Source organism: Chrysoperla carnea, chromosome X, assembly GCF_905475395.1.
Source record: "Chrysoperla carnea chromosome X, inChrCarn1.1, whole genome shotgun sequence".
In the NCBI taxonomy this organism is placed as follows: domain Eukaryota; kingdom Metazoa; phylum Arthropoda; class Insecta; order Neuroptera; family Chrysopidae; genus Chrysoperla; species Chrysoperla carnea.
In genome coordinates this window covers 11,408,949-11,428,458 of record NC_058342.1, presented here as the reverse complement: position 1 = coordinate 11,428,458, position 19,510 = coordinate 11,408,949, and the positions used below count along the sequence as shown (strand labels likewise).

The 19,510-nt window shown below is 29.0% G+C and overlaps 1 protein-coding gene across 2 annotated transcripts in view; it reads left to right on the top strand.

The window, feature by feature from the left end:
* Window positions 1-11,131, top strand: part of LOC123302323 (lysine-specific demethylase 6A) — a 113,450-nt gene extending 102,319 nt beyond the window's left edge. For both annotated transcript variants that reach the window (XM_044885204.1, XM_044885203.1), the window contains 5 exons: window positions 1,721-1,887; window positions 3,942-4,571; window positions 5,629-5,755; window positions 7,646-7,953; window positions 10,912-11,131. In XM_044885204.1, the coding sequence (XP_044741139.1) occupies window positions 1,721-1,887; window positions 3,942-4,571; window positions 5,629-5,755; window positions 7,646-7,953; window position 10,912 (1,233 nt within the window). In that variant the 3' untranslated portion in view covers window positions 10,913-11,131. The remainder of the gene's footprint in view (window positions 1-1,720; window positions 1,888-3,941; window positions 4,572-5,628; window positions 5,756-7,645; window positions 7,954-10,911) is intronic.
* The last annotated feature ends 8,379 nt before the right edge of the window (window positions 11,132-19,510 follow it).

The following is a 19,510-nucleotide window of genomic DNA, read 5'->3' as shown; positions in this document are numbered from 1 at the left end:
CAATATTTCATAATATTAGGTATATTCGGTTTAAACTCATTGTGCTATTTGAAATCATATAAAAAACGAGGATGATATACTACAGACGCGATTGAAATGTTTCCTCTCCTCAGCTGCATATATAAGTAATCAGAGCTTAAAAACGATAATAACTTTTTAGGTACACACTTTGTGACAATGGGGGATGGATTTATACAATTTTGAAAAAAGGGTGGTTTTTTGGGAAAATTATGGATTTTTACTAATAACATTAAATGGGAAAGTTGAGGATATTCAAAATACGTATTTTAAAAAATATTTGATCCTGTATCTTTACCTGTTCTCTGGTTATAAGCAATTTAAGTTTTAAAATTGACAAACTGTTAAACGGTGGGGGGGGGGGGGGAATAATAGCATAAAAAGGTAGTACTTTTTATGAACTATATATTTTTTTCGAATTTTTGTTAATAATAGAAACGAGCCTAAACCTGTTTGTTTTTGAAAATTGATGAATTTTCAGGTCGAAGTATGATTAAATATCTACAAAATATCAAAAAATCAAATTTTTTTATTAACTTGCCTGGCAGTAATTGCAGAATTAATTTTAATGTTTTTATAAAAAAAATTAATTACTAACTAAAAATGTAATTTTTTTTTATTTTTGACAAATGCCCTAAATGTTAATTTTGCAATTACTACCAGGCAAGTTAATAAAAAAATTTGATATTTTGTAGATATTCAGTGATACTTCGACCTGAGGGGTTTCATTTTGACTGCTAACTCCCTTACTTGTCAGCTGCAGCGGTGGTCCATCAATTTTCAAAAACTTGTCAATTTCAAAACTTAAATTGCTTATAAGTAGAGAACGCGTAAAGATACAGTGTTAAGTCTTGGCTGAAAATACGTATTTCTGAATTATCTTCAACTTTTCTATTTAATTTTATTAGCAAAAATCAATAGTTTTCCTAAAATACCGGCTGTTTTTTCCAATTTTTTCAAAAAACCTGTCCGAAAAGATCGTTTCAGGGCAAATTTTTGTGCAACTTTTTTGGATTTTTGATTTTTATAATATTGCGAACCCTTTTCCCATGGGCACGAATTGTGTACCTCAAAAATGTTGGCATCCAAATAGGGAGACTGAACTATAAGAATAACCAAATTGTTCGTGAATAAATTATTCGACAAATAAAATTTGAATTATTCTTATTCTAATAAATTATTCACGAATTTTATTCGTTGAATTAATTGCCTCAAATAATAACCAAACGTAAACTAAAAGATTGTTATTTGTACTATGGAGACATTTTAAATATTATTCGTGTTATTATTTTTTTTAATGAATATGTTCCCTTCAAGACCCACAATACAAATATTTAGTTAGATATATAAAAATTATTAATAAGGCTAGACCGGTTTCGATTGATTTACCAGGTTAATCGAAACCGGTCTAGCTAATTAATAATAATTTTTATAAATCTAGCTAAATATTTTTATTGTGGATGGTCCTGGCATTTGAAAGTTAACTTTAAATCTTATACGCTTCGAAGATATGTCCTCTCGCCCAACCCTTGATCCACAACAATACACGTACACACAAAATAATAGAATAGTAAATGATGCCTCTTCCAAGTGACACCTCTATTACTCAAAATTGTTGAATTTTTTGCGGCTAACCAAATCTCGTAAAATCAAGAAAAAAAGAAGATATATTTAAAAAAAAAAATTAATTTAATATTTTTAGGAGGAGCGGGATAAAGTTGGTTCTTTTGTAAATAATCTGTCTGATTCTGATTCAAAAGATTCAACCACTAATCCAATAAAACGTAAAGGCAAATCTAATTTATCTGGTAACATGAGTGGAGGAGCATCCAACGGTGGAAAAAGTGGAAATTACCCTAAAATGCTAAAGTAAGTACATATTCAATATATCGAATATACTCTCCTTATTGGATTTGAACGCTAAGATGTCAGTGCAGCGCAAAAGTTAAAAAATGTAAACCTGTTAGACTCAGCTGAATTTTTCATTGAATGAAAAGACAAAAGATACCTACTTCATTTTACATTTGTATGTACTGTGCCCTATTTGCTCCCCTAGTCTTTTATAATTGCGATAGTTTTCTTATTTTTATACCATGTATATATGAAATATACATAGTATTATAAGTTTAGTCCCAAGTTTGTAACGCCTAAAAATATTGATGCTACAAAAAAAAAATTGGTATAGGTGTTCATAAAATCACCTAATTAATCCATTTCCGGTTGTCCGTCCGTCCGTCCGTCCGTCCGGCCGTCCGTCTGTGGTCACGATTACTCAAAAACGAAAAGAGATATCAAGCTGAAATTTGTACAGCGTGCTTAGGACGTAAAAAGTGAGGTCAAGTTCGTAAATGAGCAACATGGGTCAATTGGGTCATGGGTCCGTAGTACCCATCTTGTAAACCGTTAGAGATAGAATAAAAGTTTAAATGTAAAAAATGTTCCTTACAAAAAAATAAACAACTTTTGTTTGAAACATTTTTTTGTAAACATCACTGTTTACCCACGAGGGCGTTAATTAGGTACAAATTTTATAGTATGTATTAATATAGGAATATCAAAGTGAATATCTTTTGTTATTTACATGACGTCAAAAAAAACAAACGATTGCGCATCAACACTTGCGCATTATATGAGAATATCAGTTAAATATGTCAGATATGTATGTATGTGAAATGTGACAGATTTATCAACACTGCCTATACATGGTATTTCAACAATTAACTCAGTCAATTGTTTGTTTTCACTTGTTTGATTTAAATTTTGTAGTTTGTATTGTCATATAATTTTTTACTTATAATTTTATATTTTTTCATAGCACAACAAAATAAAATAAAATATTGTAATAAAGAAAAAATGGATGCATCTTTGAAATTTTCCACAGTTGTTTATTAGGTTGTAAAAACTTCGTAAAAAAAGTCGACCTATCAGGAGCGCGACTAATCACCTCTTTGGGGGGTAGTTGAGTGTTTTAGTCAGTTTTTTACAAACTACAAAAAAACTATGCATCCAATAAATAAAAAAGTGAAAGTAAAAATTCTAGCTGAATTAATTGTGTATATTTTGTGTTTTATTCTTTCGACTTTCTAGTTTCAAAATTGACCGACATGCCAATTTTAAAATGGAATTTTTTTGCTCATTCAATCAAATGAAAAAGTATCCATTTTGTTAACCATTAGAGATTAAAAAAAAGTTTAAATCAACAAAAAAAAATTCCAGAAAATTTTGAACTTTCAAAAACATGACAAGATAAAAATCCCATTTCGATAATAAGCATATGAAACATCTTACAAGGGAAAAATGTGACCTTAGCAATGGAGTTCTGCTGTCCACTCTCTCTTTTATTCACTTTTTTTGCATTTACTTTACTTATTGTTATACCATGTATATATGAAATATACATAGTATATTAAGTTTAGTCCAAAGTTTGTAACGCTTAAAAATAATGATGCTAGGAAAAAAATTTTGTCATAGGTGTTCATAAAATCACCTAATTAGTCCATTTCCGGCTGTCCGTCCGTCCATCTGTGGACACGATAACTCAAAAACGAAAAAAGATATCGAGCTGAAATTTTTACAGCATACTCAGGACGTGAGGCCAAGTTCGTAAATGAGCATCATGGGTCAATTGGGTCTTGGGTCCGTAGGACCCATCTTGTAAACCGTTAGAGATAGAACAAAAGTTTAAATGTAAAAAATGTTCCTTATCAAAAATTAAACAACTCTTGTTTGAAACATTTTTTCGTCAATATCACTGTTTACCCGTGAGGGCGCCAATTAGGCGGAAATTTTATAATATGATTATCAGTTATGTATGTGTCACATGTTTGTATGTGTTATGTGATAAAGAAATCAACACTGACTATAAATGGTATTTCAACAATTAACTCAGTCAATTGTTTGTTTTCACTTGTTTTAAATTTTAGATTTGGTACCAATGTGGATTTATCAGATGAACGAAAGTGGAGGCCTCAATTACAGGAGCTAATGAAACTTCCGGCATTTGCTCGTGTTGTCTCTGCTGGAAATATGCTTTCTCATGTAGGACACGTTATTTTAGGAATGAATACTGTTCAATTGTACATGAAAGTACCTGGTAGTCGTACACCAGGACATCAAGAAAATAATAACTTCTGTTCCATAAACATAAATATTGGACCAGGAGATTGTGAATGGTTTGCTGTCCCAGATGCGTATTGGGGCGTTATATGTAGTCTTTGTGAAAAGAATCAAATTAATTATTTACATGGCTCATGGTGGCCAATCTTAGCCGACCTACATGAAGCTAATATACCAGTCTATAGATTCCAACAGAGACCTGGTGATTTAGTTTGGGTAAATGCCGGTTGTGTTCATTGGGTTCAAGCGAATGGATGGTGTAATAATATTGCATGGAATGTTGGACCATTGACAGCCCGTCAATATTTATTGGCGATTGAACGTTACGAGTGGAATAAATTGCAAAGTTTTAAGTCGATTGTTCCAATGTTACATTTATCATGGAATTTAGCAAGGAATATTAAAGTGTCGGATCGTAAATTATTCGAATTAATCAAGTGAGTTTTTCTTACTAGTTCATTTATTTCTAAATCGTTCACTGGTGAGCAAAAAAATCGACACAATTATTTAACGCTATATCTGTTAAACCCGGAGATATTTGCGGAGAGCTTTAGCAACAAAAATAAATTAGTGTTGTGTGTATCTACCCGTCCTACCTTCAAACTAAGCTCTATGGACCTACTTAGATGCATTAGTTTAATTTGATAATAAAAAGTGTTCCAATAAGAACGCCGGTTTTGACTTTTAAATAAAAAAATGGTATATTTTTGACATAAGTTTGAAACATTAATTGAATAATGGAGTACATATCATGACGTTATGAATGGAATAGACATCCGACAAATAACCGCCTCGGCTCTAATGGCGCTGACGCACTCTTTTCACGAAATTTTTAAGGACTATCGCATAAATTTTGCGGTATTTCAATGATACAGCGTTTAATTTTCTTTTCTGAGGCTTCAAACGTTGTGGGTTTATTCACATAAACTTGTCAATAACTCCGACTTGTTCAATTATTACGCTATGAATTAAGTTATTAATCTTAATTTTATGATGGTCTTGATCCAATAATATATAACAAAGAGAATGACACATAAGTATACTCAATTGCACAAAAAATGCATCAGATTACATATAATATTATATGTAAAACGAGCATTTTTTGTGACATTAAGTATACATTTGGGTCTTTCTTTTTTGGGATATTATTTAGCTTTCTAATTATAGAAATCACTTTTGTAGCTTTTTAAATATTTGAGTCGATTTTGCTCGTCAAATATTTGTACATGACTACTTGTATCCATATCAAAAATATCATCATCCTTAACATCCCTCATAAAAATAATCCACTGTACGACTTTTATTAATATTGCTAATTGTTTTTTTACAGAACCTGTTTACTTCGAATCTTGGCCCAGTTCCTATCCGTATCCAAATCTGAAATATATTTCCAAAACATCCTTAACAAAAAGAATCTATTCTTTGTGTACTATTAGTCAAGAAAATGAAGAAAAATTTACCCGCTCTTATAATGTTCTGAATTATATTTTACAGAAATTGTTTACTTCGAACTTTGCGCCAGTGTGCAATGATTTTAGAATTTGTAAAGCACCGAGGTGTAGAAGTTCGTTTCCATGGTCGTGGCAAAAATGAAGCATCACATTACTGTGGTCAATGCGAAGTACGTATGAAATCAATTTTTAAATTCTCATAGATGTGTGTGTTAAAGTGGTGGGGCAGTATCAAGAGTCACAATCTATTTTTTTATACCATATATATGAAATATATCAAGGTATACTAAGTTTAGTCACAAGTTGTAACGCTTAAAAATATTATATATTATATATGCTATGAACAAAATTTTGGTATATAAGTCCATAAAATCACCTAATTAGTCGATTTTCGATTGTCTGTCTGTTTGCCTGTCCGCCTGACAACACGATAACTTAAAAATGAAAAAAAAATATCAAGTTGAAATTACAGCGTGCTCAGGACGCAAAAAGTGAGATCGAGTTCGTAAATGAGCAACATACATCAATTGGGTCTTGGGTCTGTAGGACTCTTCTTGTAAACCGTTAGAAATAGAACAAAAATTTATGAAATGTTTCTTATAACAAAATAAAGAAATTTTGTTTGAAACATTTTTTCGAAAACATTACTGTTTACCAGTGAGGGCGCAAATTAGGTTCGAACATTGTATAGTATGCATTATATGATATGTATGTAAGGCTGGTTATCTCTCTTCACATACACGACGTGGAAAAACAAACGATTCCGTAATCAACACTGTGTATACATAGTATTTCAACAATTAACTCAATTGTTTGTTTTTACTTGTTTCCTACATTAAAAGAAAATTTTTTATATTTTTTTGCTGTACCATTTAAGGTGATTGTTTCACTACAGTATTGTAAAAAAGTTTTCTTTTATTGCATGGTACACACATATAAACCAAATCATGCTTTGTAGTCAAATAATGTGTTACTTTAAGATATACTGTACCACGCAACTACAAAAATATATAATATATTGTGTGAAAGTGCTGCTTATATTTATGATAATATTGATCGCTCTTCAATCATCAGCACTCTAACTATAGTCGTCTCTGTTCATCAAATAATGGATCTATGGTGAACTCATAATTAAATTAAAATTTTGTTTTTATATCATCGACAATCTTATATTTTTATGGTATTATTATAAACTACAAGATTGTCTAAATAATTTAGATAGTTTTTTATCATACTCTCTAGATTTTTTGATATAGAAACATCCAATTGAAAAGGATAACCTATATGATTCATCATTTTTTCAGCCAACTTTGAACGATAAAATAATAATAAACAGCCCGATGACCTAGGAACTTTTTGTGATTTTTGGAAACTTTGTTAATAAAAAAATGTATTTATAAAATTTTATTGAAATCCCTAGTATTATTCAATCCTTGCATATCTCCTTAACAGATATAATTAATTGAAATTATTCAAAAATACACGGATTCTTATGATTGTTTTTGTTCAGTTTTACCGGAAATAGGTTCTGTATGCAAAATTGGCACTGTTTACCTGTAGTAAAAAACATCTTAATGTATTAAATAGCACTAAAACGATTTTTTTTTTTAAATGAATATGATTTATCGTACAGTTTTTATACCATATATATATAAAATATATCAAGGTATACTAAGTTTAGTCAAAAGTTTGTAAAGCTTAAAAATATTAATGCTACGAGCAAAATTTTGGTATATAATACATTTCCGGTTGTCCGTTTGAATGTCTGTCCGTCCACGCGATAACTCAAAAACGAAGAGAGATATCAAACTGAAACTTTTATAGCGTGCTCAGGACGTAAAAAGTAAGTTTGATTTCGTAAATGAGCAACATAGGTCAATTGGGTCTTGGGTTCATAGGACCCCTTTTCAAGGGTCCCTTGGTTTCATAGGATCTTGTAAACCGTTAGAGATGGAACAAAAGTTTAAATGCAAAATATAAAGTCCTCAAATAGTGACCGAATATTCGTTGCATTTCTAGTACAAATGGTTTCGTTATAACTATGTTTATTTTTGTTACAGATCGAAGTGTTCAATATATTATTTATACGTGAACAAGAAAAGAGACACGTAGTACATTGTCTAGATTGTGCTAGAAAACAATCCCCCGGATTAGAAGGATTCGTATGCTTAGAAGAATACCGTATGTCTGAATTAATGGAAGTATTTGATAATTTTGTCTTACATGCTGGCATCACTCAACAACAAATCAAACAAGTTCAACAAACATCCCCACAAACAATAATAATGCCACCAACAGTTGCAACAAACACTACATCAACTCAACAACAACCAACTACACCAACTACAACTCCACAAGCAGCACAATAGTAAATTATGTTCTTTTGTTTTATTATATATATTTATATATATATGATATATGTTTATATATATATATAATAATTGATAGTGGATCACCTTTTTGTTTTAATGAGAGGCGATTTTAAATACATGATCTCAGTAATAATTTTAATATATAAATAGCAAATATGTATATACCATTAAAAAATTATACGCAAGTGTCATTCATTTAACAATTTTAAAGCGCGAGGATCGAAAGCGTACACAAAGTTAATTTAATTAGGTAATATACAAGGTATTTTAACACGAACACAAATAATATATTTTAACGCGGTGACAATGCATTTATTTTGCAGCTAAATGATTTTTACTAATATGTAACAAAAGACAGAGCAATATTTTTGTCCGTTATCGATGAATTTTAACGAAAAAACCCTTTCAAACAATGGATGCGAACTCATTCCTTAGTAACGGATTAGGGTTATATTAATTCGGTAATAGTTCAGTTTAGGCACTTTTCTTAAAAATCATCTTATAACATCAGCTTAGAACCAAATAAAAGCATTTTTTACGTAATTGGCGAATCCGATGGTGGGGAAATTGAAAAACAAAACAATTTTTCTTTAACTAAGGGAAATAGTTTTAATTTTCATAGTCATTACAAGTGCCTAAAAATGATTAATTGGTATAATTTAACTAAAAATATGTCGTTATTTACCTTATTTATTATTTAAAAATGTATAAAAATTATAAAAATATCGATATACTGAATAAAATAATGTTTTAAAGTAAGTTTTAGAAGATTACTAGAATGGTGGATTTTATATATCAAACTAGAGTTTGTTATATCACTGTGAAGACTACAGATTGTGTATTCGTTGATGATACATATCCTGGAGTGTAGAGGTAAAAATCAAAATCTCTTATGGCTGTCACTCAAAAACTCAAAAAGTGGTCATAAAATATCATTAAATAAAGCGGTTATAATGGCGTTCGTTTAGCGAAGTGTATGAGTATGTATGTTTCTCTGGAACACCAATGCCATCTTAATTTAATGCAAATTTTAGGGTCACTTTTTTAACGCAGAGATTGTGCTCCTTTATCTCTACACTCCATAGTATGTATCATCAAAGAATACACAATCTGTAGTTTTTTATATAGCCCGCAGTGATATAACAAATTCTAGTTTGATATTTAAAATCCACCATTTTAGTAATCTTCTAAAACTCTTAAAAACATATTTTATTCAGTATATCGATATTTTTATAATTTTTATTCATTTTTTAATAATAAATAAGATAAATATCGACATATTTTTAGTTAATTTAACCCAATTATTCATTTTCATTCGCTTGTAATGACGATGAAAATTGAATAATAAAAATCTCCACCAGAGGATTGGTAATTTACGCTTCAATAACGCAACTAAAAAATGCTTCCGTTTCATTATTTTTTCCTGATGGTTTAGGATGCTTTTTAAGAAGAGTGCCTAAACTGAACTTTTACCTACAAATAATTTTTAACAAAACATTCTAATTTGAACGACTCAAGAATTTGACATATCTCCTTTAAATTGACTATTTATAATTAATTTATTGGATTGATTAAGACATACTCTGATTTTTAAAAACTAGTAAAATCGATTTCAGGGATAAAAAAAATATTTTTTTTTCGTACAATTGTTTCGAAAATATATACTTACTAAGAATATGTGTATTATATAATTTTTATGCGCGAGGAACAAGTACATAAAGGTATTTTAACGCGGTTACATACAAGGTACATATGCGATGCCAAAGTATAATCGATTTGATATTTCCCCTTTTAGCTGACTATTCATAATTAATTTATTGGATTGCCACAGACACTTCGGAATCATGAAATGCTAACTTTAATTTAGGTTTAACTTTACGAGGAAATGCCGTAAAATGGTAAAATTTTATCATTTTCTTATCTTGAAGGCAATTTTTGTGATAAAACTAATATAAAGTCAAGTTTCTAATATAAAGTTCGGCCACGCGTTGCACCTGCCCTTCCTTGTCTCTCTTTTTGTTCACAACTTCATGGGTTTTAATTTTTTGGTGCGAAACCCTAATTTGAACACACAGGCACACACTCTCGCACAGAAGAATTATATATATCAAAGATTAAAAAAAATCTAAAAATATGTTATTGAGATAGCTTGAGGCTAGAAACAATCGAAAAACTTGTGTTTTAATACATAAAATAACAAAACAAATTTTAAAATTCAATTCAAAATTCTCAGTTTTTTTTTTTTTTTTTTTTTAATTGGTTCTTTAACACCATGAAATAGTAGTCGCCATGTTATTACATCATACGGCTGCGTAAACTTCAGTGAGCTACACTTAATAGCTACTCTTCTTAAAATGAGACCATTTTACCGCAATTTCTTCATTCCGCGAGTCAGGAAAGCAAGCGCACATCAGTGTGCTTCAAATATCCGAGAGTAATAAATCTAGAAAACATTGAAAATTTGGCTATGACAGAAAAATTTGAGGTTCTGGATATTGAAGATTATCAAGTGAATTCTAGTCAGTCAGGGAGAACGATACAACTGTTTTAATCTGATATGTAAAAAATTTATACGTTCCGAATGAATTTTAATCACATAATATTGGTTTTTGGAATCAATTTTACTCAGTTATTGATTTTTATTAGAATCTGAGGCCAATAAAGGATTTTAAAGATCCGTATTCACAATGCTTAGTAAATTTTTAATATTTTTCTAATTTTTACAGATTTAATTCTCGTAAATCCGTTACTACAAATTTCTTTATAATTATATTTTTTGTGAGAAGTTCGATTTTTCTAATATTTCACGAAGTACAAAAATGTTTAAGAAAGAATCTGAAATAAAATATCATATTATTTTTAACCGACTTCCAAAAAATAGGAACTTATAAATAATATTGTTAAGTGAATGATTCCTTACGTAAGGTAATTATTTAAAAAAAAATCTATTTTAGAAAAGGACGGAAGAGACACCTACAATTCGTTAACAAAAAATAAATAAAAGTGAAAACAAATAAGTTAGTGATTGAATTTGTGTGCGTAGTCAAAATCTGAAAATAATGATTTAATTTATTACATAGACTGAAACAAGTACTTCATTTTGTGCCTTGACGAAAGGGTACAAGCTTAAATTCATTTCCAAAATAAAATTTAAAAAAAATGAGGTCGTTAAAAAAGGCACTTAACGTATAAACAAGATTACAAAAAAAAAAAAAAAAAAATTAAAAAATTGTGCTCAATTATGTATTTTGACGTTGTTTGATTTTGTTTTTTGATTTATTTATTTCTATTTTTGGTTTTTTAAAATAAAATTGTGTTTTTTTATATAGTGATTGAAGAACCGTTAAGTGTTTAGCTTCATATCAGTTTTTTAGGAAGTGTCTTAGTTTTTATATGCTTGGATTTTCTTTCTTAGGTTTTAAGATTCGTTAACAAAAATAAAATTTAATTGTTAAAAGAAGAGCAATATGTTAATCTGAAAATACAATCAAAATCGGTTATAACGACATTATGAATTGACCGTAAAATTATGGTCTTTATAAATGATATCTACATGGGATAATGTCCTCCAGAGAAAAAAATTATTAGGAGCTAATTTAATGACTTTCGCTATCATCCTTCTCCGTAGAAATATGTAAGCTCGATTGTCAAAAGTCAAGCCGGAATACTTTTATTTAGGGTGAATTCTTTCCTGATTACTTGAAAAGATAAACAAAAACAATACGACAGAATATCGATACGATCTGATGCGTAGAGACGAGTTTAAACGTTTGCGAGAGTAGTCTGAAATTTTTTCAATCGAAAAAATTACCAAGTATTTTTATCGATTGTAGTAAAAGTTTCTTCGTAAATCTGTATAACTTTTCGCAGCGATTTTTTTCAATTTAATCCATTTAATAGTAGTTGACATAGTTGACATCTTTTGATAAAAAATGGTCCTTACACGAATTTGTTAAATGCGAATTGCTAGTGAATGTTATGAAACAGAAAATAATCACTAAGAAATAGAACAAAGTCATTAGGCTCCAGGTCCAGGCTCCAGATGGATGTTCAAATCAGCGGGTTGTGACCATTGTATAAAAACGAAAATTTTTTTCTTCAAATGTGACCATTTCATCAAAATTTCTGCCTCTTTTCTCGGTTTAAGTCGATTGTCTCTTCATGGTTGAGTCTTCATGTCCCAACTTTGATCTTAGGTTATTATTTGACCTCAAAAGTCTTAATATATTTGTAACTTAAAACTCTTCAACGTAGCTTTGAAAATGTTCAATTCCAATGCGTTTATAACCTGTAGTGAATTGGGTTGCGATAATCCGCGCTTGTGATATTGCAACTTGTCTTTTGACGGAATAAGCCCGTAGTAACATAATAATTCCTGGTAACTAATTCTTAATTATATTGACCACCTTGTAGATAAAAATTCGTAAAGTTGTTTTTTACAAAAAATAAACAACTATCATTTACAACTGTCAGCCATGTGTTCAAACCCTTACTGTTTAAAAGATTAAAAATAAAGTTAATACGATTTAAAATCAAGTGAATAATGTTCAAAATAGTATATGTTGGTCGTTATAGACGACTAATTTCAGTAGTAGATGGCCGTTATACACGATCTCTGGAAGTCGTTTTATACGATGTTACTATAAACGGTCTGTTCAAATTTATATATTTAAATTTTGACTTTAATAATTTGACGGAATAACCGATTCGTCGTTAGAAACGATGTCGTTGTATCCGATTTTGAACTGTATATAAAAATTTGTGTTCAAAATAAAAAAAAAACCACATCTATGAAAATGTGAGGATTTCACTGCCAAAAAAGCTTTATCATGTGTATAAGTAAAAATGAAAATGTTGTTAAGAAAAAAAAAATTTAATTTTTTTTTTAGAAAGTTTTTTTTTTTTTTTGATATTTTTATTTATTTATTGTGTAAATCAATCAGTGAAGTTGATTTTGGATAATATATTCAATTGTGTTATTTTAAATTTTCAATTGCATTGTTCAATTATGTATTTCTATTGTGCAGTAAATAATCCGTATAAAACTAGCGAAAAAAATTGCGTATTTCGAATTTATATTTATTGAAATCGCATCCAAGTTGCATATTTTTAATATAATTTGGACGTATTCACTTGACGTTGTACGGGTTTCTATTGTATTTCATAATTGTTAGAGATTGTATTATATGTGTTGAAAACAATCGTTGCAATATCGGATGTGTTCCTGAAATACTGCAAAAAATTCTTTATATTAATTTAAAATAATGCGAATTATTGCCTTTATAGCGTAAATGGACACATTCAAGTATTACGTAAGCAAAATAATCGATGATTTTAGGCTTAGAAAATTGTGAACCGATTTCTCTTAAATGATTAGAGATAGGGTGTTCTAAAAATACACCATATTTGATGCTCCTAAAATCAAGAATATGATGAGTAGAATATAAAAGTTTGTTCGTAAAAAAGGATAAATTTCCATTAAAATCTCGATTTCATAAAGTTTTTTTCATTACGAAATTAAAAAACGAAGTTAAAACAGTAAAACAATCGATAATCACTGCCACAATAGATGTCAAAATAATTTGTTTATTTGAGCTAATCTTTGTTAAAGAGAACTGAAAGAAAATGCACTCGCACTAAGAGTTGAACCCGGACCTTTTTGATTTATGCCAAGCGCCTTAACCAATTGTGCTATACGAGTGCTTTAGGCACTAAGTGTAATTTTTTTAACTCATCGAATCTTTATTCGTCGTTTTAAGATTTGAATTTCTCTGATTGATAATATTGGTTCATCTAACGATCATAATTTCAGTTCAAGCGGATTAAATTTGGTAACGGAATTAATTTTTATATTTGAAAGACCGTTTGTTCGTTAACCAGCATTTTTTTTTTCTGTAAGTTTTAATATTTGCAGGGATATTATGATTTTGATATTCGACATCCATCGCTGCCTTAGTAACTAACTAAAAAAAGGTTATTATGCAATGCAATATAATGAATATATCCCAGAAAATTCACAGCTTCTTTCTACCCTTCGTAACTCTTCTTTTGAGAAAAAATTTTTTCACCCAACCCTCGTTTTCAAAATCGGCTTACGTGATATTTGAATACCCCACAATATTTTTCGAAAAAACTTCTACGAAAATTTGCCCTAATAATTGTAAGACTGAAAGGTTTGCTTTTTTATTTTAATAATTTAACACGAAAATAGAATGAAGATAAAATATTAAAACAAAATAGAGAACCTGGAAAATTTTTTGAGCATGTTAAGGAATTCTGATGTTCTGAAAAAATCGGAGAGTAATCAGGAAATTTTAGTTTCGATCAGAGAAAATGATAAAATGTTTTTAAGATCTGCTGATTATTTATCGATATCTCGAAATCTTTATATTTAGCATCAATTTTAATCACAAAAATTTTGTGGTTCGATTTGCCTAGTAAATAATTTTTATCAGAATCTAAGGTAAATAGGGTATTTTTGTATTTTTAGTAAAATTATGATAAAAAAAGTAAAAAATTTCATTAGACTAATTTACCCACCTTATAATGAAAATTTTTAAAATGCATTGGAAACGCGTATAATTCAATCTTTAAGAATTATTTATAAATTATGACAAATTTTTTATTTATAAATCATGACGAAAATTAATTACGAAAAATTTTGATTCACTTTTTTTTATGCTCGTTTTGATTAAAACAAAAATCATGTTTTTGTAATTATTTCAGTAAATTTTATTTACATAGTTTAAGTAATTTTATTAAATTTTAGATCTTTTTTTTAAATTTAAATTAAATGAAAAGGAAAATTTTGTTTATTTGCTTTTCATCTGGAGCCAAAAAACGAAAAAAAGAATTTCAAACTCAGGACTGAAAAATCCATTTTAATAAAAATATTATTAGTTTAAGAATCCGAATGTACGATATAAAAATATTATGAATTTTAAACAATACGCAATTTTTATCTTTTTTTTAGTTTTTAAAAATTGAAAACAAAATTTGTGTATAAAAACTGTAAAATCAATTTAATTTTTTATCTTTGACACAAAAAAGTAGGTGTACTAAATTTTAAAGAGGTTATCTTCCTACTGTTAAGGCTCAAAATTACGAATCTTCATTTATCGATTAAAGCAGAATCTTCATGTATCGATTCAAAAAGGCTTTTCTTCCTACTGCCAAGGGTCAAATTAAGGATTCTTCATAAATCGATTCAAGCATCGATTCCTGGTATCAAGGTTCAAAATTGGAAATATTCACCAATGGATTTTAGCAGACTTTATTTTTCCTCTTTCTAAAGGTCAATATTATGAATCTTCATAAATCGATGCAAGCAGAACTTACTTTTTCTATTGTCAAAGGTCAAAATTAGGAATCTTCATACATCAATTCAAGAAAATGTTATTTTATTCTTCGTACTGTCAATGCTTAAAATTGAAAAACTATGATATATCGATTCAAAAAGACTGTATTCTACATGCTGTCAAATCTCAAAATTGAAAATTTTCATAGATTAATTCAAGAAGACCTTATTCTTGCATTTTTACAAAGCCCATTTTATTGCAATTTTGCTAAAAGAAGTTTTTAATTCGTTTGCAACTGTTCAGAAGCACAGCAACAGAAATTTGTCGTCCATAGACTTTAACTCGTCAAAGAATGACTGATTCAATAGCCTTTGTGAGACATTCTGACAGGCTATGGGGAAAAAGAGATGTCTTGGATTTTAAGAGTGATTTCAAGAATTTCTTCTGAGTTCGATCATTTGAGACATGTGAGATTCTAGCACAGATTTCGATAATGAATATATGTTTTATAGTCTCACTTTTGGCGCTTCCGGGAATTGTGGAAACAATTTTAATAAGATAAATTGATGACATGAACAAGATACATTTTCTATCGAATTATGGGGTTAATTTCCAATAACTAAAAGATATTAGTGAGACTTTTATCATAAACCCTGGCATAAATTTTTTAATGTCAGTAGGAGATGACTGCCTTAATTAAAACATTTTAAAAAAATGACAGTTTCTTTTCGAAATTTTCAAATTTATTTAAAAAATTGTCTATGAGCATAAAATAAGTGATACAAAATATTTTATTATTATTTATGTTCATTAAATTACAGTTAAACCGTGTTTCGAGTTTTATAATAATATTCTTTAAAAAAAAGGCATCATACATTTAATAATCTGAAACTTATGAATAATCGACTCTGATTTGTTGTTATTTCCGATTATTTTGTTTGATTTCTTTTTGGTGTTTTATCATTTTCAAAATGGATGACCAAATTTTAATATGAAGCATATTATGCTAATAATAATAAAAATTTTCCTTAAATTACGTAGAAACGTAGGAATTAAATTATGATTATTATATAAATTGAAACCTTACATTTCGAATACGTTTAAACAGGGTGCCTAAAATCATCGGACCAAACAGAAACTAAGTATTCCTAAGACAAAAAGTCCTTTGACGTTTTACTATTTGACGCACCGCTATCGATTAAGATCTCGTGAATTATCGTTTTAATGACCTAAAATAATGAGGCGAAAAAAAAACAATTTGCGTCATACTTAGCTAAGAAGTGCTAAAATTAAAAACAGTTTCACTTTGTCATTAAATGTTTAACCAAAGGATCGATTATCTTTTTCGACACTTTATTTTGTGGTTTAAAACCTTTAAAAATTTTTAAGCTTTAATTTTTATTTTCAGACACTCTTTTTTTGGTAATTTTAACGGATGTCACTCAGTCAGATGACATTCTCTCTTAATGTGGTTCATAGGAAAAGTTGTAATTTTTGTTTTCTGCAAATTCAATCTCTTGTTAGTTTGGTATAAAGTGAATATTTCGGCCCCAAAATGCAAAAATATAAAAATCATTTTTAAAAGAAAATTGAGAATTTAACTTAAAACTGGTGAAAAATTTATAGAATTTGATCATCCAGGTATTATTCGACATGCTTTTTTATTGTATATAAATTCCTCAAAGCATGTTATCCACGAAATTAAAAAGTTTTTTAATATCGATAATTCCATTTTTATCCCAAAAAATCGGTAGTTTTCAACTCGCCGTACTCAGAATAAGTTACTATTTGCTACTATTGGAAGTCAAGAATCTTCATTCATTAAGTTATTTGGAATTTTTCGTATAAGTAAGGCTCAGTCAACTTTATTTCTCATCGATTTACTTACAATAGATATTAATTTCAATATGCATTTCAAACTGAATTCAATTTCGGTCCTATTTATATGATAATCATAAAAACAATTAATTTAGTACCAATTTTTTAACCAGGTTTTATCCGTGTCTTATCTCTGTTATCAGAGAAAATATTCTAAATATATCATTTGATTCAATTATTTTGAGTTTAATTGTCAACAATAGTTGTTAACCATAACTTAATATTAATTTAAGTCAGTGTTAATCAAAATACAATTTTAAATTATTAAGGCGCCTTATCATTCTGATATTCGGTTTTCTAATATTTGTACCATGGTAGAATGAAGCACGAAATTGAAGTTTTTTTAAATTAAATTTGATTAATTTCAATTTAATTTCGATTCAAAATTTAATTGGTTTCAATGAGAATGAATCCCAATGAATTTTAAATTTTTTACAATTGAATCCTATTCATTCCGATTGATTGAATTGGAAATTTCCGATTCATTAATCGGACTTCAGAGATGGGATTCTAATGCTAAGAAAGATTTTATCTGGCAATAGAAAAAAGTACTTTAGGTGCTAGATAACATAGATATATAATATTTAACGGAATTTTTGTTTAAATCTTGTATATTGCATACCATACACATATACGAGAGGTAGATGTCACTATGTCGTTTAAGTAAAAGACTAGCGGAGTAAATATGGCACAGGACATTAAAATGTATAATAAAGCAGGTATTTTTTGTTTTTTCATTCAGTGAAAAGTCAGCTTAGAGTCTATCAGGTATGGTTTACATTTGTTTACTCCTGGCGTTGACATCCTAACGTTAATAACATCCCATACGTTAACTATATGGGCCTAAGTGGTGGATAATATCGTTTATTTGCAAAACTTGTCAGAATGAAAAGGTTTCTTTAAGCGACAAATAAAACAGTAAATTATGCATCAATTTTCAGTGACAGTATAATCATGACCTGAGTGATTGTTTTTCGTATTGTAATTCTAAAAGAAAAACATAATGAAATTATTAAAAAACATGAATTGTAACGGATTCGAAGAAAATGTTTACGATTGAAGGATTTCGTTTCGGTACCAAAATGATAATACTGTATAGCATTATTGTGTCGATCGAAATACAAACATTTTGTGTGTAATCGATTCCTCAGTGTGTAGTTGAAGAAAATCAAATTTGTGTAGCGATCTAGTAATTTTACATGTTAGTAGAGCCTGTGATTACTACATAAACGCGTTTTTTCGCATTATATTGAGATGGTTGAGTTTTAAATTTAACAAAATTAGCACACGACGTATTAGTCCAGTGCACTTACGGACTGACTTAAAATTTTTGACTCTCGATATTTTTATTCATTCGTTCAATAGGAGGTTGTTGATAGACCTTAAATCTGATTTTGCATATCCGGGAAATTAACCCTGTTGTCACCATCTTTGAAAATATCCATATCTTTCGTTCTATTCATTCAAATTTGATGATTTTGATGTCGTTGGGCTTGCCTACGTTTTAATTTAAACGCATCAACCCAAAGTACCCTCAACGATTGATAGAAAATTATTCTTGTTCAGAGTCAAAAATTTGTGTGTGTCTTTTTGTAGCGGTTTGTGTTTCTAAGTTAATTTGCGCCCTCGCGTAAACAGTAATGTTTACGAAAAAGTGTTTCATCCAAAAGTTATTTATTTTTTTATAAGGAACATTTTTTTATATTTAAACTTTTGTTCTACCTCTAACGGTTTAAAAGATGGACTCTACGGACTCAAGATCCAATTAACCTATATTGCTCATTTACGGCCTTAATCTCATTTTTTACGTCCTAAGCACGCTATGAAATTTTCAGCTTGATATCTCTTGATAGCTGCGGTGTACTATTAAAAAGCTATTTTCAAAAAACCGTTACAAATACAAAAAGAAACTAACGTACAATTTTTTGATTGGATTGGTTTGAACATAAAACGCAGGCAAGTCCAACGACATCAAAATTATCAAATTTGAATGAAAAGAACGTAAGATATGAACCAAAACGTAAAAAGAATCATTTTTCAAGATGGCGACGAAAGGGTTAACTTCTCGAATACTCAAAATCAAGTTTAAGGTTCAAACAACTTCTTATTGAATGACCGAACAAAAATATATAGTGTCAAAACTTTTGGGCCACCCCTCTACGATTTAAGTAAGTTCATTGAACTATATCGTATTTCTTTTTTTCGCTAATATAAATTTTTCGATAATTAAACGTTCTTCATAATTCATTCTAGCCGTCTTTTTGTAATTGTAAAAAGTATTACGAAATAATTTTTGATGATTAATCCTTCCCTATTTGTAGAAATATATTCTACAAAGTATTTATTTTACTGGCTAATACTACAATGAAACAACTTT